Source organism: Kogia breviceps, chromosome 19 (genome assembly GCF_026419965.1).
Source record: "Kogia breviceps isolate mKogBre1 chromosome 19, mKogBre1 haplotype 1, whole genome shotgun sequence".
Lineage (NCBI taxonomy): Eukaryota > Metazoa > Chordata > Mammalia > Artiodactyla > Physeteridae > Kogia > Kogia breviceps.
The window spans coordinates 32,655,174-32,680,620 of record NC_081328.1 but is presented as its reverse complement, the minus strand read 5'-3'; the positions used below and the strand labels follow the sequence as shown (position 1 = coordinate 32,680,620).

The window sequence follows — 25,447 nt, the reverse complement described above, 5'->3', positions numbered from 1 at the left end:
CAAAAATGGGCAGAAGATCTAAATAGACATTTCTCCAAAAAAGACATACAGATGGCCAAGAAGCACATGAAAACCTGCTCAACATCACTAATTATTAGAGAAATGCAAATCAAAATTACAACAAGGTATCACCTCACACTAGTTAGAATGGGCATCATCAGAAAATGTATAAACAACAAATGCTGGAGAGGGTGTGGAGAAAAGGGAACACTCTTGCACTGTTGGTGGGAATGTAAATTGATACAGCCACTATGGAGAACAGTATGGAGGTTCCTTAGAAAAGTAAAAATAGAATTACCATATGACCCAGCAATTCTACTATTGGGCATATACCCAGAGAAAACCATAATTCAAAAAGACACATGCACCCCAATGTTCATTGCAGCACTAATTACAATAGCCAGGTCATGGAGGCAACCTAAATGCCCATCAACAGATGAATGGATAAAGAAGATGTGGTACATATATACAATGGAATATTACTTAACCATAAAAAAAACCGAAATTGGGTCATTTGTAGAGATGTGGATGGATCTAGAGACTGTCATACAGAGTGAAGTAAGTCAAAAAGAGAAAAACAAACACCCTATATTAACACATATATATGGAACCTAGATAAATGGTACTGATGAACTTGTTTGCAGGGCAGAAATTGAAACATAGGTGTAGAGAATAAATGTATGGACATCAAGGTGGGAAAGCGGTAGGGGTTGGGGTGGTGGTGTGATGAGTTGGGAGATTGAGATTGACATGTATACACTGATGTGTATAAAATGGATGACTAATAAGAACCTGCTGTATAAAAAAATAAATAAAATAAAATTCAGAAAAAAAAAAAGCTTGATAAAGCCTTGGCTGTGATGGGTGGGGCTTAGGCAGGGGTGGGTTTTAGGTGGTGAGAGGGAATTATGCTTAGGCCCCACAGGGCCAGAAAGGCCCTGGGTGGGGAGTGGGTGTTGGCCTTAGGCTCAGTGCAGCAGGAGTGTCCCAGGAGTGCCTCTGTGCTTGGAGGTCAGAGGACCAGGTTCAGGACTGCAGCAGGCTAACTGGGCCTGAGTGGGTGGGGGAAATTCCCTCCATGCCTCCCCTGATCCTCCAATCCCAGAGGGACCCCCTCCCATCCGCCTCTCCTCTACTGCCCCTGCCTCCCTCCTACACCCCTAGGACCAACATGGCGTGGAGGGGGCCTTGGACAGGAGCCCAGCAGTCTTCCTGAGGCCAAGTGGGTGGGGGAAACACCCGCTGGGCCTCCCCTGATTCTCTGGTCCTGGAAGGTCCCCTGCCCCTCTGTCTGCCTCTTCTCCCCTTCCCCCATCCTCCCTCGCTCCCACGCCTCTAGTACCCATGAGGTTGGAGGGGGTCCCAGAGAATGGAGGACCAGGCCCAGGAGCCCAGCAGGCTTCCCGGAGCCTGAGTGGGTTGGCGAAACACTAGGTGCGCTCCCCTTTTCTTCCAAGCACCCGAGGGTCCCTCCAGGCATGGGAACATTTCCCCACTCTCAGCCACCCCTCAGGGACATCGGTCCTATCTGACCTCCACTTCTCCTCCCCACTCACTCCCCCCATGTCCTACCCAGTCACTCAGGAGTTCCTCCTGTCTCCTCCATTTGGTATTAATTTGATGCCCATTTTGTGATTGATGCTAACCCCTCCCTGGAGGGGAAGGTACAGTCTGGTCTAGGAAAACCTCTAATACTTAGGCAATGCACGTGCTCTATAATCAGTCTTTATAGAACAATCATTACAGGTATTGTGCTAGCTGCTTTAAGTAGCTATATAGCATTTAAGCCTCATAGTTCATGGAAGCAGTTATTAGCATCCCCAATTTACAGATCAGAGAAGTAAAGCAACTTGCCTAAGATCACACAGCAAGCAAGTAAGTGGTACAGTGACGATTTGAAGCCAGGCTTAGTTGACACACTACATCACTGCCTGCCCTTGCAGGCTAAAGAAGATTCTGACCTAGAGAGGAAGCAGCAAGCCATACAAAGAAAGACTGCCACCTGCCCACCCTAAATCTTTGCAGCCAGATCTGGTTTTCTGGAAAAATATGATTGCTCAGAAACAGGGTTATATGTCATCATGGTTAAGGCCATTATCTAACTAATTTTGGTGCAAAAAAATCCAATTAAGTATACTGTTTCAAATATGAAATATCTGGCTGTTTGATTTTTTTTTTTCATCATCAATAAACCTAACCACTTGCTGAAGTTTTTGACATATTTGTGGATGTTCCCGTTTGCACAGAAGCTATATGCCTGTGCTTTCCCACTTTCTGGAGCTGTAACAGAAAGGAAAGATGAAAGTTATTTTTAATTTGGCCACTGAATGAACATCCAATTCTTCCCTTCCAGCAGCTAAGCCTATATGTTTTCTCAACAGGGTATTAATTACCTGGCTCTGGGAATGACCAGACAGGCTGTTCTGGAGGCTCTGGCTGCCCTGCTGGCCATAATGCAATTGCTTGTGGACACAGCAGGACTCAGAGGCTTCAGCAGGGAGTGCCCTCCTCCTCAATAAACTCAGACACGGTACTGGATAACTTGTTACACACATTTATTGATTTCTTGACAGTAACCAAACACAGTGAGTGACCATTATAAACAAGAAAAGAAAGGCATTCATTTGTACTTTGTGAGATCCAGCTGCAACTGGAGAGAAAAGACACCCCTTTCCCAAGAATTTACAAGACAAAGTGCATTCCTTCAAGGGAGCATGACGGGGGTGGGGTGGAGTGGGCGGTGGCAGTTTTGAAATGCAAGAAACCTGTCGCCTACGATCAGACTGAACCTCACCTCATATGAATGATCGAGCCATGGAGTGGAGTTAAAGTTATACTTGCTTAGCAAATGCATTCCCATTGCCACAAACTCAGTAAAAACTGGCTGCAAATGAGCAAAACATGTAGATGAAGGAACAAATGAAAGCAAAGAATGCAGTTGCGTGAAGCCAGGGCTTAGCCTGTAAGGAAGGAGAATAGACCAAAGGCAGAAAAATGAAATTAACTTGTTAAACACATTTATTGAGTTGTTAACAATAACCAAACACAATGTATGACCTCTGGAAAATAAGAAACAGCAAATGGATCAATCTGATCTTGGCAAATCCTACTACACATATATGACAAAGAGGGATAATAATTCCATTTTTTAATAGTCTGTGGTGATATATATATACAATGTGTATCTATTCAATGTCTGTCCTTTTTTCTTTTTAAATTGTTGAGTAAACAGAAGAATCACAATATAGAAATGTGTCCTTGGCCAACTTTGTCTTGGCTCACCTGTCATCAGCACCCATAAAGGATCCTAGGACACTATTTGAGATTACTTGATGCAAAGAACAAAAGTCCACTTGATGTTGTCAGAGCTGTGTTTTCTCCTCTCTCTTTTGGAAGAATTTTATAATATACAAGGCTGAAAATTCTCATTGGGTAGATGTATTTGTTTCGGAAAACAGTATCAAAATTGTTATCAGGTTAATCGGTTATTTTCTTCTAAGACCTCTTATGAATGAGCCTTCTGTTTCTAAAATTTAACTTCCCATCTTGGGGTCTGTGTGAGTGTGTATGTGTGTAGATATATTTGCATGTGTGTGTATGTGTGTGTGAGTGCTTGTGTGTGTATGTGTGAGTATGTATAAGAGATATATTCCTCTGCCAAGGTTTTGCAGACAATTTTCATGAAGAAAGGGCCAATCCAAAGAGTGAATGAGGCTTGAGGGAGGGAAGGAAAGAGAAGAAAGAAGGGGGACAGTTTAGGTTACGTCAATTCACAGTTGTAGCATTTCACTGAGGTGGGATTCTTCTTGGCTTACTTTCCTATTTGAGGAGCCATTCATTTACTGGAAAGAGAGAGAGAAAAAAACAAAACAAAACACACAAACAACACAAAACAAGGCATAATTGGATTAATTTACACACAGTTTGGGGGGCTTACTCCAAAGGGGAAGGGACAGTGTTCTAAATGTCTGCTTACTTGTATGTATCCCAACTACCCTCTCCATTTTCTTGTGAACCTCTAGGCCTGAGCTATCCAATAGGGTTGTCACTAGCTACATGTGGCCAATGTAAATCTAAATTAATTAAAACTAAATAAAATTGAAAACTTAGTAGTGTTGTTACACTAGCCACACTTCAAACATTCAATAGCCACATGTGGCTAGTAGCTACCCTATTGGACAATGCAGACATAGAATATTTCCATCGTCTCAGAAAGCTGTAGTGGATGGTGCTGCTTTAGACCAGGGGTGGGCAAATGACAGCCTGCAGGCCAAATCCAGCTGTGAACTACTTTTGTAAATAAGGTTTTATTGGAACACAGCTACAACCATTTATTTACATATTGTCTATGGCTGCTTTCACCCTAAACATCAGAGTGTGGCAGAGACCCTATGACTCACAAAGTCTATATTTACCATCTGGCCCTTTGCAGAAAAAGTTGACACTCTGGGTGTGCCCCTATTCCATCTACTTCATGATTGTTGTGAGGAGCACATGAGAGCCTGGATAGGGAAGCCATTTTGAAACAATAATGTGCTGCCTAAATATGGGGACAATGGATGTTACCAGGCAGCTTTAGAAGCAGCTACCACCTCTACCCTCCACTTTATCTCTCCAAATTCCTCCACATTTCTGTCTTTAATTTTTGCTCTCAGACACACCCAGAGCCCAGGGGTTAAATGATTTGGCTGGGTTTGTATGGCTTGTTAGTGTCAGAACCATGGCAGAAACTTGGATGTCCTAACTCCTGGTTGGGGGCATCTCCACGACACTGTCCTTCCTCCACCTTCCTTTCCATGTTGAGAGTTTATGACAATGATCAATAGGTACTTCGTGTGTAGAAGGGAAGAGAGAAGGCTGGGTGTGGACCAGAGGGTTATGGGAGGCGGGAGGCATCTTGAATGTCCCCTCTAGTAGGAATTATAGTCACTTCTAGGGACATAGCGCTAGAAAAAGATGCATTCAGACACACCGTATTGGGTCCCAATGGCCTGGCATCCAGAATTATTTGCTCACCTTCTAGGGAAAAAGGGGGTCTATTGTGTATATAACTAAAAGTGCTAATGCTTCTAGCTGTCCTGTTTTAACACATAATTTTGGGAAAATCAGCCTCTTTGGGCTCTTCTGTAAAAAGGCAATGAAAATGCTGTCTTGCCAGAGCCAGACGAGATTTAAAGACTTGATCTCTGTCTCTGTTTATGAAATACAGATTTTTTCAATAGAAAAGCACCATGTAAATGTCACTTATAATCATGACTCCTCTAATGGGAGATAGTGCCTGGCCTTTCAGAGTAGGTGTGAGCAGGAAAACTGGGCTTGGCCTGTCTCCACTGCCCTCTGAGCCACTGAACCCACCTCTATACTGAAGCTTCTGGGCCCGGTTGTTTGGACAGTCCTTCCCCTGTAAACTGAAGTTGATGTTGGTGCGGATGCAGCGGTTGTTGAGTGGCTGGACAGGCCTGAAGTTGTCACTCATGCTCAGAAAGATCTGAGATGGTTGATTCTGGCTGAGCAGGCGTAACGAATGCATCTGAGGAGAGAGAAACAGCTGTGAGATCCACCTATACCAGGAAAGAAGTAAGACCACATAGACTGTGGCCAACCTGGGCAGTGCCAGCTGTGTGGGAAAGGGCACCTGAGGCCTCCCTGATTCATGGGTTCAGTGGGTACAACCCACTGATGTCTCCATGCTTGGAGGGAGCCTTTTTTCAAGCTCCCTGGTTCCTGTGTGCCTCTGAACAAGTCAGTGATTCTCTTCTGTCCTATGACACACTGTCAAAGGAGGAAACCCAGCTGGGTGTTCTCCAGGGTCTCTTCTTTCTATCACACCTTGGGGTTCAGTAATTCAGGGAATTATTCTCTCACATAGGTATTATTCAAACTACAGTGATTGGTCCAGGAGTCAGAGCTAAACTAAGCTGGATTAATTCAGTTCCTTTTCTGTGAATATCAGGATCAGGAGCTGGACTAAAATGTTTGCAGCCATGTTCCACCTAGGACTGTGAAGCTAAAGAAGACTTTCTAGCAGTAGAGGAGAACAAAGCTACAGTGCAGGAGGGAGCAGGATAGAACAGAGAGAAAGGGCTTCTGGGGTTCTGATTCCAGTGACTTCCTGACATCAATTTATTATCTTAAATTCCGTAAGATGATCCAGTATCTCATGGATAAATCCTTTTTCTAAGCTGAAGTTAGCTGGAGGGGGTTGCTTGTCACTGAGAGTCCCAGTAAATACAGATAGCATCAGGTACTTCAAATTGTTCAAATTGTTGTTGGGTTGTAAATACATATCCTGTAAAGGAGATTGGATCTGCTTCCTTTGTTTTTCTTTCCTTTGAGTTTTTATAGACTTTTGCAATCATAGAATAGACTCATGTAACCCCCCTCATTATAAAGAAGAGAATTCACTTCACAGAAATGGGGCAACAGGCTTTGTAGCTCATAAGGAGCCATTAGTAAAGCTGGCCTCAGAGGCCAGATCTCCTAGTTCCCATTCAGTTCTGAGAAGTACTAGCCAGCCCAACTAGAAATACTGTGAGATGCTCTGAAAGATCCCACATTCAAATATGTTTACGAAATGCTACATATCATATTGCCTCTTCTTAGAGACTGACATGTATATCATTCTAAAGACCCTGAGAAACCTCCCAGCAATGAAATCGATTTAGATCTTTTTATTTCTTTTTTCTCTTTTATTTCTACTTTATTTAAAAGAAAAATTTAAACATCTTTATTGGAGTATAATTGCTTTACAATGTTATGTTAGTTTCTACGGTATAGTGAATCAGCTATACATATACATATATCCCCATATCTCCTCCCTCTTGTGTCTCCCTCCCACCCTCCCTATCCCACTCCTCTAGGTGGTCACAGAGCACCAAGCTGATCTCCCTGTGCTATGCAGCTGCTTCCCACTAGCTATCTATTTTACATTTGGTAGTGTCTATATGTCAATGCTTCGTCCCAGCTTACCCTTCCCCCCTACCATGTCCTCAAGTCCATTCTCTACGTCTGAGTCTTTATTCCTGTCCTATCCCTAGGTTCATCAGAACCATTTTTTTAACATTTAGATTCCATATATATGTGTTAGCATATAGTATTTGTTTTTCTCTTTCTGACTTACTTCACTCTGTATGACAGTCTCTAGGTCCATCCACCTCATTACAAATAACTCAATTTCATTTCTTTTTATGGCTGAGTAATATTCCATTGTATATATGTGCCACATCTTCTTTATCGTTTCATCTGTTGATGGACACTTAGGTTGCTTACATGTCCTGGCTATTGTAAAAAGTGCTGTAGTGAATATTGTGGTGCCTCACTCTTTTTGAATTATGGTTTTCTCAGGGTATATGCCCAGTAGTGGGATTGCTGTGTCATATGGTAGTTCTATTTTTAGTTTTTTAAGGAAGCTCCACAGTGTTTTGCATAGTGACAGTATCAATTTACATTCCCACTAACAGTGCAAGAGGGTTCCCTGATAAAGCTTTTTCAAACATATTTGACCAAACCATCCATTTTGCTCTGCCTTTTGAACACTAGAGTTGTAGAGCACACTTTGGGAACTAACCCTGCTGTCTTTTCTCACTCAGACAGGTAGGGTGCATCTATAATTAGTTCATGCTAAGTCTTTCCAGATGCTGATTCTTTTTTTAAAAAAAAATATTTATTTATTTATTTATTTTTGGCTGTGTTGGGTCTTCGTTTCTGTGCAATGGCTTTCTCTAGTTGCGGAAAGCAGGGGCCGTTTTTCATCGCAGTGTGCGGGTCTCTCACCATCGCGGCTTCTCTTGTTGCAGAGCACAGGCTCCAGAGGCGCAGGCTCAGTAGTTGTGGTTCACGGGCTTAGTTGCTCCGCGGCATGTGGGATCTTCCCAGACCAGGGCTTGAACCAGTGTCCCCTGCATTGCCAGGCAGATTCTCAACCACTGCACCACCAGGGAAGCCCCAGATGCTGATTCTTTAAACATAAGCTGAATTGTGTACCCCCAGACTAAAAAGTTAAAGTCGTAACCCTCAGTACCTCAGAAAGTGACCTAATTAGGAAATAGGGCAATTACAGATATAATTAGCTAAGATGAGCTTACTGGGTTGGGCCCTAGTCTAATATTGGGGTAGGTCGTAACCCCATTTGACTGATGTCTTTATTGTGTGGGGGGGAGTTGGACAAAGAGACACAGACATTAAGAGAATGCCATATTAAGATGAAGGAAGACTGAGGTGATGCTCCTACAAGCTAAAGAACACCAAAGGTTTGCCAGAAAACCACCAGAAACCAGGGAAGAGGCATGGAATATATTCTTCCTCACCTCCTCAGAAGGAAACACCTCTGTAGATACCTTGATCTTGGACTTAGGGCCTCCAGAACTGTGAGGCAATATGTTTCTGTTGTTTAAGTCACCAAATTTGCGGTACTTTGTTAAAGCAGTCCTAGCAAACTAATACAATAGGCACTCCACAAACCCAGCCAGTCTTCACATCATCATCCCCATTAGCTAAAAGACCACAGAGAAGCTCACCTGCATCCTGGTTATATAGACAGGTTTGTTCATTATTATCCAGCTTGCCGTCTCATAGCAGGGTGGGATAGTCATTGACCCATCATAAGTAATGAAACTAGAGGTCTCTGGATATAGTTCCTCTATATTAAGTCCCTGTAGTAAATATGCATCATCTAGAGAAAAAAAAAATAAGAATTAGATTTCTTGAGAAAGTGCTGGTGTTGCTGATAATTTTTTTCTTTTCAGATTCCAGAAGACTATAAGTCTCAGGATGGGCTACAGTAAAAAACAGTTCCCCAAATCACAATCACTTTAAACTAAAAAGGTCTATTTCTTGCTCGGATACAAGTCCATTCTAGTTTGGCTGAGAGCTTCCTGCATGTCATTGTTGTCCATACCCTGGGACCCAGACTATCAGAGCAGCTGCTGTCTAGACCCTTGTGATTCACAATGATAGGAGGAAAAGTAAGCATGGTGGAACATATGTTGGCTCTTAAAACACTGGCACATGTTGGCACATGTCACTTCTGCTCACATTTTGTTAGCCAAAGAAATCATATGGCCAAGGCTGATTTTAGGGATTTAAGGAAGCACATTCCTCCCATAGGATGAGACAATGAATATTGGTGAGCAGTAATGTGGTCTACCACGAGGACAATAGGAAGAGCCAAGTCCTTGGTTATGGTCCCTGATACCTGGACCCATAACATTATAGTCATAATGAAATACACAGTTAAAGGCTTTAGGACTCAGTAAAATATTGCCTGGTCACCATTCTTATTTATTAACATTGCTTAATTAAGAGAACATTAAGAAAATATTTTTAGAAAAGTAAGTCAGACCAAATCCTACCATGAGATTCAACTGTTAAGTTCAACAACTTATTTCATTTTTGTGGCTCTCCTCTCCATAAGGCCCATATAGATAACCCTTTGTCTTATACCTATTCGAGGTAGTCACACTCATATATCTTTTATTATTAAATATACTTTTTCAATTATAAAAGTAACATAAGTATATATAAGACTATATGGAAAAAAGAAAGAGGAAAATAATAACTGATCATATAAAACAATTGCCATTAACATGTTGATATATTTCATTCTGATTTTTAAATTCAATGCATTGGTTGTATTGTTATAAAATTATAATGTACTGGAGTTTTCAAATGTCAATAAATTTCAATGAACTTCTCTCCTCCTCTTCTCATGATCCTTCCTCTCTTCTTTCTGCAGACTCTTTCTCTCTTCTCTTGGCTTCTAAAACACCATATTTGTGACTCTGATTTTTCTGGCCTTTCCTTCCAGGATTCTGTTGCTGGATTCTGATTTTCTATCTGCTTTTCTCAGTGTTGGCATTTCCCGAGGATCAGTCCAAGGCTCTTTCTTCCCTCAGTCTATATTCTCATCATAACCCATCTATATTCATGGCTTCCATTGCTCTCTGTACCCCAGTGATCTCTAATCTATGTCTTCAGGAGTCTTGCACCCACTGGTTTGTCATGAGTGTCCACCACTGTGGCCAGCCCAGGGAGCCTGGAGAACACATGGCAGGGACCCAAAGCCTGGCTGGCAGAGGGATAAGACCTGCTCCTCCAGTCCTCCTATGTTCACATACATTTTCTCATCCATGTGTTCAACTCCCAGGGGGAAAGGACTGACTCTTTGGTGGTTGAAATAATCTCTCAAATTCAGTATTGTGCATGTATAATGGTAAAAAAGGACTTTCACATACAGCTGGAACCTCATACTGTCCTAGTAAGATTAGTCAGGCATACAATAACATCTTCATTGACAAGAAACTGAAGATCAGAGAGGCAGAGTGGCCTGCCCAAGGTCAGAGTGCTAGATGGTAACTGCAGAGTGGAAAGTGGAATCCAGCTCACCTGACTTCCAGGCCAAAGTCATTCATTCATTCAAAAAATGTTCACTAGGCACCTCTTAGCACTGGACACCAGGTTAGGCTCTGGGGGTAGAGCATGAATAAGAATAGATACCTGCCCTCATTCTAGCTGAAGAGACAGATTACAAATTGCAAAAAAATATATAATATGTTGACCCTAATATCAGGGTGGTGATGATAAGTGCATCTTGGCCCAGGCTGTACCTATTTATCCTGAGCATTAATGCTGTTAATCCATTTTCCTGGGCAAAAATCCCTTACCTTCCCCATCTCTTCCTTCCTCCAGAAATTGCTCACTCAAGTTTCTCTGATAAGAAAGAACTATCTTTGCCAAGGAAATTTGGTTTTCAGAGCTCCTTTGCTTGCCAACTGAGTAAAGGACAAGTCAACTGATGCAGTGGTTTGGAACAATGTAAATAAAATCACTGTTAGCCTGCTTCATCCTAAACTGCCCCTCCTGGTCTCTGCCTACCCTTACAGGTAACCGAACTTCTCCAGGGCTCTGTCCACAAAATGCCCATGAGAGAGACTGGTCAAGCTGGATTAAGAGACCAACACTAGGAGAAAGGGCTTTCTTTCTCTTTCCATTTAAATGTTTCTACCTTTCTATCAAGACAAGCCCAAGAGAGACATAGTGATTGGAATATGGCTGGGCTGGATCTGTACTCTGACTTGTGCAGTCAGATGGTTCCATGACAGAACCGTGGTGCCCAGAGTACACACTGATGTAATGGTCCTTGGAAGTTAGATCAGGTGTCAACACAACAAGCTTATGTTGAGTAGCCACCGTTTGGCTCTAACTATTCCTTAAACCCCTAGTATGTGTCAGGCACTAAGCTAGGTATAGGCAAGCAGGACGTAATGTAAGTGAATACAGCAAGAAGCCACAGAGATAGTGATATATATCTGCACTGGGTACATTGAGAGGCTGTCAGTTATGCCTGGGGGTGGGACTGCAGAGGATTAATTGAGGAGCTGACCTGAACTGCATCTTGAACAACAGGAGGTAATCAGTGTGTGGCTGGTAAGGGTGGCTGTCAAGGGCACTGTAGATGGTCACGGTAAAGAAAGCTAAAGACACAGAGCAGAGCATACTCAGGATGGCTAGTGCATGGGTAAGATGCAGGGGAAGGGGTGTTGTGAGGAATAAGGCTGGGGGGGTGGTCAGTACAGGCCATACCCAGAAGGTCCTTCTCTGTGCTGTTGGGAGTTAGGGTTTCATCCTGTAGGCAATGTGGAGCCACGGAAAGGTTTTAAGCAGAGGAATAGCATGATCAAATTTGTGTTTAATGATCTTTCCTCTGATGGTGGCTTGGCCTGAAGATTAACATATTGAATGAGAAAAGGAAGCATTTGGCACATCTTTATTAAAGGTCAATGTGATTTGTTTAACTAAGCTTGCACTTGGAGCATATAGGGTACTCTAGCATGCTGCTATTATTGTATTTTTTTAAAACATCTTTATTGGAGTATAATTGTTTTACAATGGTGTGTTAGTTTCTGCTTTATAACAAAATGAATCAGTTATACATATACATATGTCTGCATATCTCTTCCCTCTTGCATCTCCCTCCCTCCCACCCTCCCTATCCCACCCCTCTAGGAGGTCACAAAGCACTGAGCTGTTCTCCCTGTGCTATGCGGCTGCTTCCCACTAGCTATCTATTTTACATTTGGTAGTGTATATATGTCCATGTCACTCTCTCACTTTGTCCCAGCTTACCCTTCCCCCTTCCCGTATCTTCAAGTCCATTCTCCAGTAGGTCTGTGTCTGCTATTATTGTATTTTATTTTATTAGGGGTGATGGGGAAGAGAGATGGAAGGAGACCATGGAATGAGGGGCATTCCAGTCATGACTAGAGTAAAGAAAAAAAAAACATTTATGTTTTTCTGAAACTTTAATTAGCCTCTGTGTTTCATCTGTATTTGAGGACAGGGTTGGTGTGTGTGTGTGTGTGTGTGTGTGTGTGTGTGTGTGTGTGTGTGTGTGTGTTGGGGTCAGGGGGAAGGCCAGGAGCAAGAGATTACGTTCATGGATTTAACCCACATAGCAGGGTAAAAACCTGCTTCCTAAACACTCTTGTGCTGATATCCCAGGCTCTGCTGCTGTGGTCCTGCCAGGAGATTCCTCTTTACCCATGTCACCTGTGAGATGTGCAGTGGTTGCCACAGAACGTGGCAGCTTCTACCCTCCCAGTCCTCATTCACCACTTTTTTCATCCCATGAATCTGCTAATATGCCCTTTTAATTTCCTCACACTACAGAACTTGGAAAAATACCTGTGTGAAGAATGTGAACTTTGGTCTCAGACTGGAGTTTCAGTGCTGGCTTTGCTGTTCAACATTTGCATGACCTTGGACATGCAGGTAACCATCTGAGCCTCAGTTTCTCAGTATGCAGATGGTTGGAGTGGACAGTGGAATGAATGGTTGTGTCTCCCTCAAATTCATAGATTGAAATTCTAATCCCCAATGTGATGATATTATGAGGCAGAGCCTCTGGGAGGTGATTAGGTCATGAGGGTGGAGCCCTCATGAATGGGATTAGTGTCCTTTTAGAAACAATCCCAGAGGGCTCTCTGACTGTCTTTCTGCTATGTGAAAATCCAACAAGAATTCTGCAACACAGAAGAGGCATTTCACCAGAACCCAATCATGCTGGCACCCTCATCTCAGATTTTCATCCTTCCATAACTATGAGAAGTAAATTCTGTTGTTTATAAGCCACCCAGTCTATGCTGCTTTATTACAGCAGGCCGACCTGCCTAAGACAGAGTAGTAGCCTCACAGAGTTGTTTGAGGAACAAATGAGATCACACTTTTCAAATACTTGGCACAGGGCCTGCCTGGTCCATGGCAAGTACTAACCAATACTAATGTCCGTGCCCAGCTTCCCTGGGATAACCATTGCTTGACTTCCCCGAGCCTTCCTGGCTCTCCCTCACTGGGTTGGTGCCTTCCTTTTACACCATATTTACTGACTTAGCTTGCCAATAATTAACTTACCTTTTTGAATGCCCCAGTAAACTGTGAGATCCTTTGGGAGAAGGGCTTCCATCTTTTATCTCTGATTCCCTAAGCCCTACCATGGGGTCCACTACATGGTGGGTGCTCATTAAACATTGGTTGCATGAATGAATGAAATGGTTTCTGCCCAGCAGCTTCACCTGCTGGTGGTTCTGGACAGAAAATAAAGGAGGAAGAGGCAACATCACCTGTCAGATTATGGGAGAAAATCTCTAAGGCTTCAGTCTATACCATTAGCTTAAATACATGTTGCTCACCACTACTCCCAAATATGTCATGCCCCAGATCTCAGAATGAGATGGAGACTGTTGCCTGTCTCCATGCGGGGTTACTGTTTCTGCACCAAACACACCTGTGCGTTTACATTGCTGAAACTGTAATGTGTGCATTTAACATATAACACTTGTCCTCATGACTCACCATTCTGCCTCAAAGGCTGCCATTAAATCACTGTTTTATCTCTTAGGGATTGGAATTTGAGAACCACTGACTACCTTTTTATATCTTCTTTTCTCCCCACAGAGACTTGCTTGATGTATTTGGCAAGAAAGAGGCGGTGAGACCCAAGAAAGTTTTCAGCCCTAGTGTCAAGGAACACTGGGGTGTCCTTCATGGCTTACCAGGTCAGGAAGTAATTATTACCCACAGACTACCTTGTCCATGCAGCAGCCAGCAGAAAATCAACAGTTTGTGCATGTCAGTGTTATCCTCTGGTCATGGTAGACAGAAAGGAGCCCAAGAACTAATGTCCTGAAAGATTGATTCTGCTCTCCAAATTCTCAAGGCTCTATTCATTAGTAAAGATGCCAAAGATCTAGAGGTCAGAGTTGTTTATAAACAGAGAGATAAACATTTGGGGTGAAGCTCAGAGGCCAATAGGCTGATTATGCATGCCTCTGCTTGTTTTAAGGATATTTACTGAAAGGAAGTGATGGTGTGAAATACATTTTCATGGGTAGTTTTATAGAGAGGTTTCCTATCATCTATCTGTCTATCTATATATCTATCATCTATTTATCTTCTATCTATCATCATCATCATATAGAGGGCAAAGCCCTAGACTTCAAGCAGGAGTCTTAATTCAAATCTAAGTTCCAACTGTGGCTTTGTCAGTAACTTACTCTTTCTTGATGGATAAGTCATGTAACCTCTTACTTGTGGGCACCAGAATATTCTGGATAATTGCTAAAGTCGTCTTTAGGTTAAAAAATAATCTATAGACCCCCAAATGTCCTTCAATATAAACAAGCTTACATAGATAAATTTTTCTTCTGTAGGTCAAATTTTTGGTATGACAGTGTTGACATTTTTTCAATGTGTTGGATATACCTCTAGATCACAGGAAGATCCCTTGGATAACCAGTAGGTAGAGAATATTTATGCACAGTTAATAATCCCATTTTATTCTTTCAAATGATTGGAGAAGTTAACAGCTGTGCTTTTGATTTTATGACATGCTCTTGCTGAATCTATGCTTTATCTTATACTGAGTTCTTAGTTTTGGACACAACTCCCAAGCTGACTTTTTCTTTCCTTCCTTCCTTTCTTCCTTCCTTCCCTCCTCCCTCCCTCCCTGCCTCCCTCCTTCTCTTTCTCTCTTTCTTTCTTTGAAACACACTGTGATGAAATGCCTAGGATCACATAGCGGGGGAATCTTTCCCTTAGTCTGAAATTCAATGGCAGCCTCTGGTAAATGCATCGTGTTAACTTATGAGACATTGATGAGATTTAACATTGCCCGGCTTCCTGCTCATGAAGTTCCCATTCAAAGAGAATGATGCCAGTGAGAAAAAGGCACAGCAGTTCCAGAAATCAATACTGGACTAACTTCTGATTAATATGGAACTCTTTGGCAATTTTCTCATATGGAATGACATTTCCTCTTGTAATCTGGGGCAAATTCAACTGAAATGAAAAAAGGTAATTGCTAAAGAATAAAATAATATGATTTTTCATTTTATACAAATGAAAAATGAAAAAGAGGGCCTCCGAGAACTAGATTCATCAGAGGTAAGATGTTCCTTTTCCTTGCTGACCATAGTTACTACTTGGATTGCAACATGGGGAGTGGAATGTTGCATTTTGCATTCTGTGAAAATATTTCCAAAGCCATTCATTTGAAATGAAAGCACAAATTCAATTAAGCATAGAGAAATTCACCAGGAGTAACATGCTTAAGCTCCCTGGTGATATTTCATCACATTTAACACTGTGTTCCTCTGAGGAGTGAGTGCACAGAACACTTCCCAAGGAACCGAGAAGTATAAGGCAGTTACAAGTTGGTCTATCCTTGCCTACACATTCATGTTTTAGTCAGGGTTGGGGTAGGGGGTTGCTAAAGCAAAGTTATAAACAGGCAAGTCTGAGAAAAGATTTTTAAAGAGCTCAAAACACCATGTTTAAAAGCTTTCCTCCAAACACTTTGAGTTGTGTGCCTTTATTTCCTTGCTGGAAATAAAGTTATTAAGGGTCTGGTTATTAAGACAATAACCAGACCCTTTTAAATTTGGAATCTATAATCTTTTGGATTCTTATTGGACTGAAGTTCACCATTGTATTTACTGTCTATGAAATGAATGGAGTATATGAAACTGAAAGAGAATGAAGCTACTAAAATACTCCACTGTCCTAGGACCCTGGAAGAAAGCATTCATTTATGTGTACTGTTCTAATAACAACTCCCTCTTACCCATTTAAGAAGTTTCTTTGCTCCACTTGAAAATATAAATATTCTTGTAAAAAAAAATAATGCTGGTCCCATGAAATCAGGTGGATAATCAAATGATAAGAATGTTACCTTTTATGTAATTGGGGCTCTGTGCCTACTTATTAATTAACACAAGGAAAATGGAGGGATATTGGCATTGTTCCAATACACTACACTAAACAATTAAACCACTTCAAGTAAATTATGAATATCTCCTCCAGAATATCCATTTTTCAATGCCATGATTTCAGTCTTGACCCTTAATCTGTTGAAGGCGAATTTAACTTTAATAAAAAGGATTTTCTTTAGAAGACTTTCTAAATTCAGCCTGCAATTAATTCAGGATAATTTTTTCCATTGTCTGTCCGGGTTAGTGAGAGAATTTTATAAGATTTGCTCAGACATTTGAAATCCAAGCTTTCAAAGAGAGTGGAAGCTCACTAGGCTATTGCCATCCATGCAGAAGCTGGGTTTCATTAGCGTAAACAAGCTCTGTTGTTTGTGTGCCCTGTATTGCATTCACCTTGATGATAACTTTTATTTAGTTTTATAGTGACCTGACTCCCACTCTCCAGGAAGCTGGATTTGACCACAACATACCTTAGGATAATTTAGAAACATATGTTATTATGCACCTACTTTATACCAGTCAATGTCCAGGCAACTGACTCATTGCCTTGTTTAATCTTCATCCCAACCCTCTCAATGTCAGTATTAGTATCCTCATTTTATTGATGAGGATATTATCTCAGAGAAGTTAAGAAACTTGCCAGAATTCACACAGCAAAGAAGTGGAAGAGCCAGGATCCCAGGTCTGCTTAGTTCTATATCTCTTCACTAGAACACAATGCATCTCATAAGTATAGTGGCTTTTACCAGAATGTTGGCTTCCAAAATTCCCAGTCCTTTTGGCAAGATTCTCCTTCTTTCCTTTTTTATGGATTACCTGGCATTGGTTTTCTCAACTGGCTCAATAGAATGATTTTGCACAATTCCTTTTTTTCTCCCTAGTCATCTAATATATGTTCAAATCAAGCAAATGGATTGTGTGCCTACTGGCTGCCATTTTGTAGTGATTTCACCCCATGCTTCCATGCTTACCCCTGCCTCTTTGTACCTCCTGAGCCAGTTGATGAGACAGACATACCAGAGCCTCTTCCAGGGCAGGATTTAAAAGATATCTTTAGAAATGATTTACAATCTTAAGTCATGGGGATCTTTCAAAAGTGAGGATATGTCCGCCTCTCTTCTCTATTTATTCTCTCCCATGATCTCACCCAGGTTTAAATGCCATCTGGATCCCAATGAATTCCACATTTATATCTGTAGTTCTGTATCCTGAAATCCAGACTCATATATACAACTGCCTACTCCACACCTCTTCTTTGACGCCCATCTTGAGTTTAACATATTTGAAATTCTGATTCTCTTCCTACCCATGAATATGCTTCATCTATAATCTTCCCCATCTCAGATGATGGAAAAGTCTTCCTTCCATTTGCTCAGGCTAAAAACCTTAGTTATAGTTGACTCCTCTCTCTCATACCACACACCCAATCTGTCAGTAAATCTCTTGGCTCTTCCTTCAAAATATACCCAATCATTTCTCATCACCTCCCACAAGTTGGCCTAATCATGATCAACATTGCTGCAATCATCTCCTAACTTTTGTTCACGCCCCTATATTCTATCCAAGCAAACAGAGAGATCCTTTTGTCAGGAGATCATGTCCTCTCTGTTCAGAGTCTTAGATTGACTTTTCATTACAAATGGCCTCCAAGGGAAAGACTGATGGGGAATATTGACCCATCTAGTACCAATCTCTATGCCTTCTCTGGTTTCTGTATGTGCCCAATAATGGCAGTGCCACTGTGTTCCTTTGAATGACAGTGGTTTCCACTGGTAGCCCCATGACAAGGGACAGACAGGAGCTGCAGGGGGCCTAGGATGGTATGAGACTGAACTTTTAAAGTGCCCACAAGTTCTGTGCATAATTTACATCCCTTCCAAAGTGGAAACAAGTGCAAAAAGCAAAGAGATGGCCCTTCCAACTGAACTAAAGTTGGAATTAAGAGAAGAACATGCCAATAAGCTTCATGTAATGTGAAAGTATCAGCATTACAGCTAGTTTTAAGACTCAGAGCCTAGCTTTCCTTGCTCCTTAGGGAGGAAGACAGTAGGAAAGTAAGAGCATAGAAAAGTCCCCGGGAGGACCTATGATGGAATGCTTGCTCTCCCACTATGGATGAGTAAATTATTGTTCAGGAAATGTTCACTCCCTCCCCAGCCCCAACTCCAAGGGAGTATTTTAATGTTGGTCTTGGCCATGTGACTTGCTTTGACCAGTGGAAAGTGGATGGAAGTGACAGTGTGTGAGTTTCAAGCCTACGTCTTAAGGAACATCACACATTTCTGACCCCCAGCATAAGAAGTACTTGATCCCAGAAAAATGAGAGCTTTGTGGAGCCAAGTTGCCCTAACTGACCTGCAGACCTATAGAGCCACTCCAACCAACCCACAGATGCAGTAGTGAGAAATCAATGCCTATCGCTGAATGCTTGTTTATTATGCAGAAGTTGCTGACTAATAGAGCCACTCACTATATGTGTGTCCTTGACAAATGGCTTCACTTCTTAGAGCCTTGCTTTCCTCATCTATAAACTGGGATAACAATTGTACCTATATTGAGGACGGGACTTTGTGAGCACCAGGTAAGGCACTGCGCATGAAGCTCTAGCACAGAGCTCAGAGTGCATAAAGTGCTTGGTTAGCATCTCTTCCTTGTTCCTGATGCTGAGCACTTTACAGAGTGGGTACCACATCTGCGTGAGTGTGGCAGACTGAAGCTATGCTGGGGTGTAGTTCTGGGTAGCAGCAGAAGAACGGGCTGGTTGGGAGAGTGGGTGGGGGCCAAGGTCAGTTGTCCCTGGGTAGTGTGTTTGGATGGCAGCTGTGGGGACCCATTTCTTTCTTGCTTGCTTAAAGTATGAAAACATGGTACTCTGATAGTTGCCCCTGAGCAGGTAGTGTTGTCCTTGTCTCTACCAGAATTCATGGGCCAATGAATAACCTGCTGCTTCCTGTAGAGCCTGGGGGGGGGGTACTTCCAGGCTTGTGTTTCCTACCCACTGGCTGTGTCCTCGTGCATGACTCCTGTTTCAGAAACTCCCCTTCTTGCCTCCTGCTGATCAGCCTTCCAAGAGCTGGCTGCCCTGGGGCGTTCAGCTGGAGGGAAGAGTGCTAGTGCTTTCCTTCTGAGAAAATAAATCCCTTTCAGCTACAGTGTCCTGGGCATCACAGTGTCTAGGCCATTCCCACATGTCGGGCCAATAATTATCCCTGCAGTGTTACTTCCTTCAGGTATGTGATAAGTGCTCCTGCGAATACCTCCATTATTCCCCAACAGTGTAAAAGCACAAAATACCTGTGATTAGGGATGTAAAGCGGTTATCTTTCCCCATACTGGGTCTCTTTATCTTGCTTTAGTTCTCTTTGGCCCTGACAGGTCGATGAGGGGACAAGAGAAGGGGGTGCTCCTGCTCTCTCTTAGTCCCTCTTCTAGGAGCCTATATCTAGGGCAGTGAGGGCATTTCTTCAAATATGCTTCTGCATAAACTCCTTAGCCTGTTCTCAAGACCCTTCAAGATCTGACTCCAGACCATCTTTCCTGTCATTCCCGCCGGCCCTGTCAATGCTACCATAGGGGGCCATTTCATTTCTCCATTTATTCAGGTCATCATGAATGTTTATAGGATGTGCTGTGGGCACAAGAGGAAGAGCTGATGAAGGCAAAGTTCCTTCCTTTGAACTATTGAGTCCTACGTGCTCTCCTTGCTTTTGTATATGCTGCTTGGAATCTCCCTCGCTCCCTCCCTTCCTCTTTTCTTGCTTTCTTTTCTTACCAGATGTTTACTCATCTATTCAGTGCTTATTTGAATAACAATTGCTATGTATAACCTTGCCATGAATTTTAGGCAGATTTTCTATGATCCCAAAGAGTTCTGTTCCTATTTTAAATACATTGTAATTGTTATACAAATTAAAAAAATTTTTAACATGTATTTATTTATTTGGCTGCATCGGGTCTTAGTTGCGGCATGAGGGATCTTTCATAGTGGCTCTTGGGCTCTTCCTTGTGGTGCACGGGCTTCTCTCTAGTTGTGGCACGTGGGCTCCAGAGTACATGGGCTCAGTAGTTGTTGTGCACGGGCTCTTTAGTTGTGGCATGTGGGCTCTGCTCTCTAGTTGTGGTGCACAGGCTCTAGAGTGGTGTGTTCAGTAGTTGCAGTGTGTGGGCTCTCTAGCTGTGGTGCACGGGCCCCAGAGCTCTCAGGCTTAGTAGTTGTGGCATGTGGGCTCTCTAGTTGTGGCACACAGGCCCTAGAGTGTGCAGGCTCAGTAGTTTTGGTGCATGGGCTTAGTTGCCCCACGGCATGTGGGGTCTTAGTTCCCACAACCAGGGATTGAACCCGCGTCCCCTGCTTTGGAAGGCAAATTCTTAACCACTGGACCACCTGGGAAATCCCTTCCCATACAAATCTTTATGAAACACTATGATATGTCTGTCTCTCTGACTAGAGAGTGAGGGACTCATGGACGGGAAACAGGTTCTATTGATCTCTCTATTCCCTGGCACTTAGGACCACTTAATACATACTTGTAGCAAATATTTAGTGAACAAATGAATGAAGGTTTTTGGTCTTAACTTTGCTATCCTCTTCAGCTATTGCTAAAGTCTGTTCTCAGTTCCTACAGACGCAATGGGGATGAGTAAGCAGGAACATCTCACTTGAAGTAGATGAAGTTGAAGTTCCCCTCAGCCACAGAACAAGATCTGTCACCCTGGCTCTCTAGCCCCTATTTGCATCAGAATTGATACCCATTCACAAGAAAGGCCATCTTCCCATAGCACAAACCCATATGGATGCTTTCATCTTTGGCAGCAGCCACATCACTTAATATTAATCAGACCAGAGCTAGGGGGTGGGGCAGGGAGGGAAGTCCCTCTAATGATTGACTCTGTAGCTGTCAATCTCTTAGATTGTGTGTTGAGGCTTAATGTGTGATTTCATGGCTTTTCATGGTCTCTAAACTGAAAATTCAAGATTATTTGAAAACATTTTATTTAATTTTTATGCTCTTTTAATCAAAAAAATTAAAAAACTAATAATCCTTTATGAGCAGTTATAAAACCTATTTGAACACAAGAAAGAAATGTCTCCCTTTGCTGAGCAATCTAAGTTTGAACTTAGAGAGGACTCCATAGAGGTATTGATGAGGAAGGGTGGTATGGTTTTGGAGATAACTTAATTCTTCCAGGTGATTCTCCAGGTTCATTCATCACCACCAGCGTCCCCAACCCTAACCTCTTCATATGGAAGTGACTTCATATGGGAGCGAGTGCCTGTGGGGAGGGCTGGTGTCTGGCCCATCTTTTTATTCAAGGAGCCTCAGTTGGTACCTGTCATGAGGCAGGTATGCAGGAAATGCTTGCTGAATGGATGAATAATTGAACAAGAGAAGATTTCTCCATACTCTCCTTCCAGCAGTCTGAGGTGAGATCTGTAAGCATTCACTCTGTCTTTCCACGTCACAATTGGAGGTAGAAGCACCAGTGGCCTCCACCAAGTGAGAACATGCAAAGGGGATGTGAGGTGTTAGAATGTTTATATGTTGCTTTTTACATTTGCAAAAATCAGATTCAGAATCCTAGATTTAGAAGGACCTTAGAAATCTGAAGTTCAACTTCTTCACTTAACAAATGAGGAAACAGAGTCAAAGTGAGGAAGTTCCTTGCCTAAGGACAAAATTGGTACATGAATTCCACTTTTCTGGTCACTCCTAATTAGTTAATTTTTTTTCCCCTGTACTGTTTTCTTTCATTCCCTTGGTGTGTGCTATTTCCCATAACTATCCCCAAATCTTGCAAACTCTGGGATTGCTGTGGAAGACAGTAGCATCCTCTCCCCTCTACTCCCTTCAACTATGCACTGTTCTCTCTCTTTTGCTTAAGGATTCTGGGGAAAAAACACTCTAGAAACCCAAGGAAACTGGACAGAGTTCTCTAGGTCATCGTATCATACATGTAAATGAAGAAAAATGCCACCCTGCCTCCACCTGAAAGGGAGACCCAACGACACAGAGAGGGAGATGTGGTCTCGCTGAGGGCTTCTGGATGTTTTGAAGTTGGATCCAAACCACCTGGTGAATGCTTTTTCAATCACATAATTGGCAAAGCCCCAAATGTGGCCAGCTGACATGGTAGAATCTGTCAGCTAGCAGAGTCCCCCAGCTCTTTACCAATCCATGGGATAATGATGACCATCATCATAAAAATCATTATTGCCTTAGACAGGCGTGGATGACAAAGGCACTCTGGGGGCTTCTGTTTGAAATGAGCTGCTTCTTAGCCAACCTTCACTCTCCAGAGTGACTTTCTACAGAATTAAAGGATCATGAAGCTGAAAGAGGCCCTTAGAGATCATCAGTCCTGCCTTCTGCCTTCAGACAGGACTAACCTTTATAGAATAGTTGCTATATAGGAAATTGAACCAAACTTACTTTTATATGTTATTCTTGTGATAGTGTCTCTGTTGAGCATTCGATTAAGAAATGGGTTTGATGAATCAGAAACCTAGGTGAGAAAAGAAAATATTAATAACTAGGCAGTACTATTTCAAGATAAACATAACCTCCATGCATTTACTTATTCACTCATATTTATTGAGTCCCTATCATGCTATAAACACTATGATGGCTGGAAATTCAGAGATCAAATATATAGAATCTACTTTCCAGAATCCACAGTCTAGAGAAAGAAGACAGATAAGTAACCTAATGGTTATAATTTAGTGTGAAGATTGCTATGATAGAGTTACAGGTATGATGATATTAGAGGAAGGCCATCCACCTGGGGAATCTTAGGCACTAAGGCCTGAGCTAAGTCTTGAAGGATCAGGGGAAGTTAGCAAAGTGCTTTGGTGGCATAGTGTGGAAAAGGAGGAAAGGTGAAGAAAAACATGAATACAGAGGATTGTGCGCTCATGGACATGGGAGAACTAGTCATGTCTAGTGAAGTATTTCAGTGTAGGTGAAGGTGAGAGTATGGGGGAAGGATGAGAGGTAAGGGTAGAGAGGTAGGCAGGCGCTAGGTCATGTCAGGCCTTGAGTGTCATGTTAGGGCATTTAAACTTTATTCTGTAGGGATGGGGAAATATCAGAGGGTTTTAAGTAAGGAGTAGGGAGTGACATATTAGGAAGGGGATAGTTATCCAAGTAGAGAGTGAGAGAAAGAGTACCCAGAGCAGTGATATCAGGAGATGAAAAAGATCTCTAGGATATAATATAGAATCTTATACCACTGCTCAGTATTACATGAATCAAATATATCATAAGCCATGTCATTCAGTTGATCAATCAATCATCCATCAATCTGTCCTTTCATCCATCCAAAAAATATTTACCAAATTCCTATTATGGATGACACATTTTACTAGATGTTCAGGGATCAGTTCCCATTTTATGCCCATGCTGTTAGGTCTCCAAATTCCTTGTTTGGAGAACAAGCCAAGTTTCCAGGGGCTTAAGCCAAGGAACCACAATTTGGAGGCCATGATGGGCCCCCACAAGACTGTGTATACTGTTTTCTTAACGACTCCCTTTTTACTCAGCCTTTTTCTAGGGACCATTGTTCATCCTAGTTATTTTTCTCCTACCTTGCTCAGCTGTGCTCTGTAATTTACACCTCAGCTGCTAATCGGATGTTGTGACACGTCAACATTTTAAATCTGATTTATTCTGAGGGTTGGAAAAATTGCAGCAGATGATGATTATTATTAGATAAGAAACAGGTAATTTTTAGTTTGCAGAAAGCACAGACTGTTTATTTTCCCTCCATCTGCCTTTCCTTTCTCACGCAGTTTCCTTGGGTGTGTTGTTGTGGTGAGACATACACCAAGGGGAGCTTGGTGAGTGACAATGTTCAACGGAGGTAAAATCCCACCCTAAATGGAGAAAAGTCCCAAATTAAACATTGCTGATCCCTGGAAGCTTTAGTGCTGAAGCCAATTTCTACTTTGACATCCTCTTCAGCTATTTAAAAGATAGCCTGAAGATGCCTGTTTGTGCTGATGCAGCCCATGAAAGGAGAGCCAAAAATAGATTGTCATGGCAGGTGAAGAATCTGCCATGTCCCTTAATCGGGTGCCTTGGTTTCCTGGTACCTGGTGAGCCTGGGCAGAGCAAACATTGGGATTAGACATTTTTGTGCTGATTAAAAATAATTGAAAAATTTCCAAAGTGCACACAGATGATTTGTGGGCTCTAGCATGTTGGCTGTGTGGGTGAGAGGATAAAATATGTACTTGGTATAAGTGAGCTTAAGTGGGAAGTTAACGCTGTGTGCTTGAGCAGCAATTATAGCCAAATCTCAGTTCCCTGTGGTCATAGGAAGGGTGGGGGATCAGGAGGGGACAGAGATAGGTAAAACCCACAGATAAACAAATCTCTTGTTTTAACAAACAATTCCAGTGCTTTTATGGCTCAGCTTTTGGGCCAGGGTGACATCTTGAGGGCTCAGCTGACCTAGATATGGGGTCTCTCATTTTCTGTTCCAGCCTACCTTGAGGCAGGAACTGGGGAGGGGAGGCAGAAAGATCAGCAGGAGGGGAAGGGTACCAGAGGTTTTGTTCACATCATTTCTAGATACCAGTGTCCAGAACAAGGCTGGCCTGTGTCCCATGCTCAGTCAGTGTTTGGGGATGAGTGAATGACAAGTCACAGCTTGGATAACTCACTGTGGAGCATCTGGGAGTTGATTATGTTGGACAAAGATAGAAGTGCTGTGACTTATTTTGAGATCTAGCCAGAAAACTTCAGGTTTGCTCAGGGAAAGAACAGAAGCATCCCTAAGAGCCAAACGGGCCTGAGAAGATGGAGAAGCTAGTCACCATCTTTTCACTGACCTCAGGGTCTGGGGCATAAGTTCCACTTAACAACCCGCAGGGAAGCAGCAGGACCTGCATCAGTAATCTCAGTGGAAAGTGTTTCTGCAGGAGCTTGTGAAACACACCAGTAGTTTACAGTTAGGAGGCTGACTTTCTGGTGACTCAATCACAGTGTCAGCTGTAATGTGCCTGTAATTCCAGGATGACATGCACTGACTTAGGAACTTTGAGCAAAGTGAGGTAATTTCAATGGTAGAGGCTGAGGCACTCACCAAATGTCAGGAGCTGTTGGGCAGCCCATGTTGTCCATGAGAGGTACTCATGGAAGGCCTGGCATTGGGAAAGCCACAGGGGATGTGAGCCCCTG

General features: G+C 42.5%; 1 protein-coding gene across 3 annotated transcripts in view; it reads right to left on the bottom strand.

Annotated features, from left to right (window-relative positions):
- Window positions 1–2,538: 2,538 nt before the first annotated feature.
- Window positions 2,539–25,447, bottom strand: part of CA10 (carbonic anhydrase 10) — a 658,053-nt gene continuing 635,144 nt past the window's right edge. For all 3 annotated transcript variants that reach the window (XM_067020655.1, XM_059047231.2, XM_067020656.1), the window contains 4 exons: window positions 22,697–22,769; window positions 8,517–8,671; window positions 5,356–5,530; window positions 2,539–3,842 (listed from right to left, as the gene is read on the bottom strand). In XM_067020655.1, coding sequence (XP_066876756.1) covers window positions 3,820–3,842; window positions 5,356–5,530; window positions 8,517–8,671; window positions 22,697–22,769 — 426 coding nt within the window. In that variant the 3' untranslated portion in view covers window positions 2,539–3,819. The remainder of the gene's footprint in view (window positions 3,843–5,355; window positions 5,531–8,516; window positions 8,672–22,696; window positions 22,770–25,447) is intronic.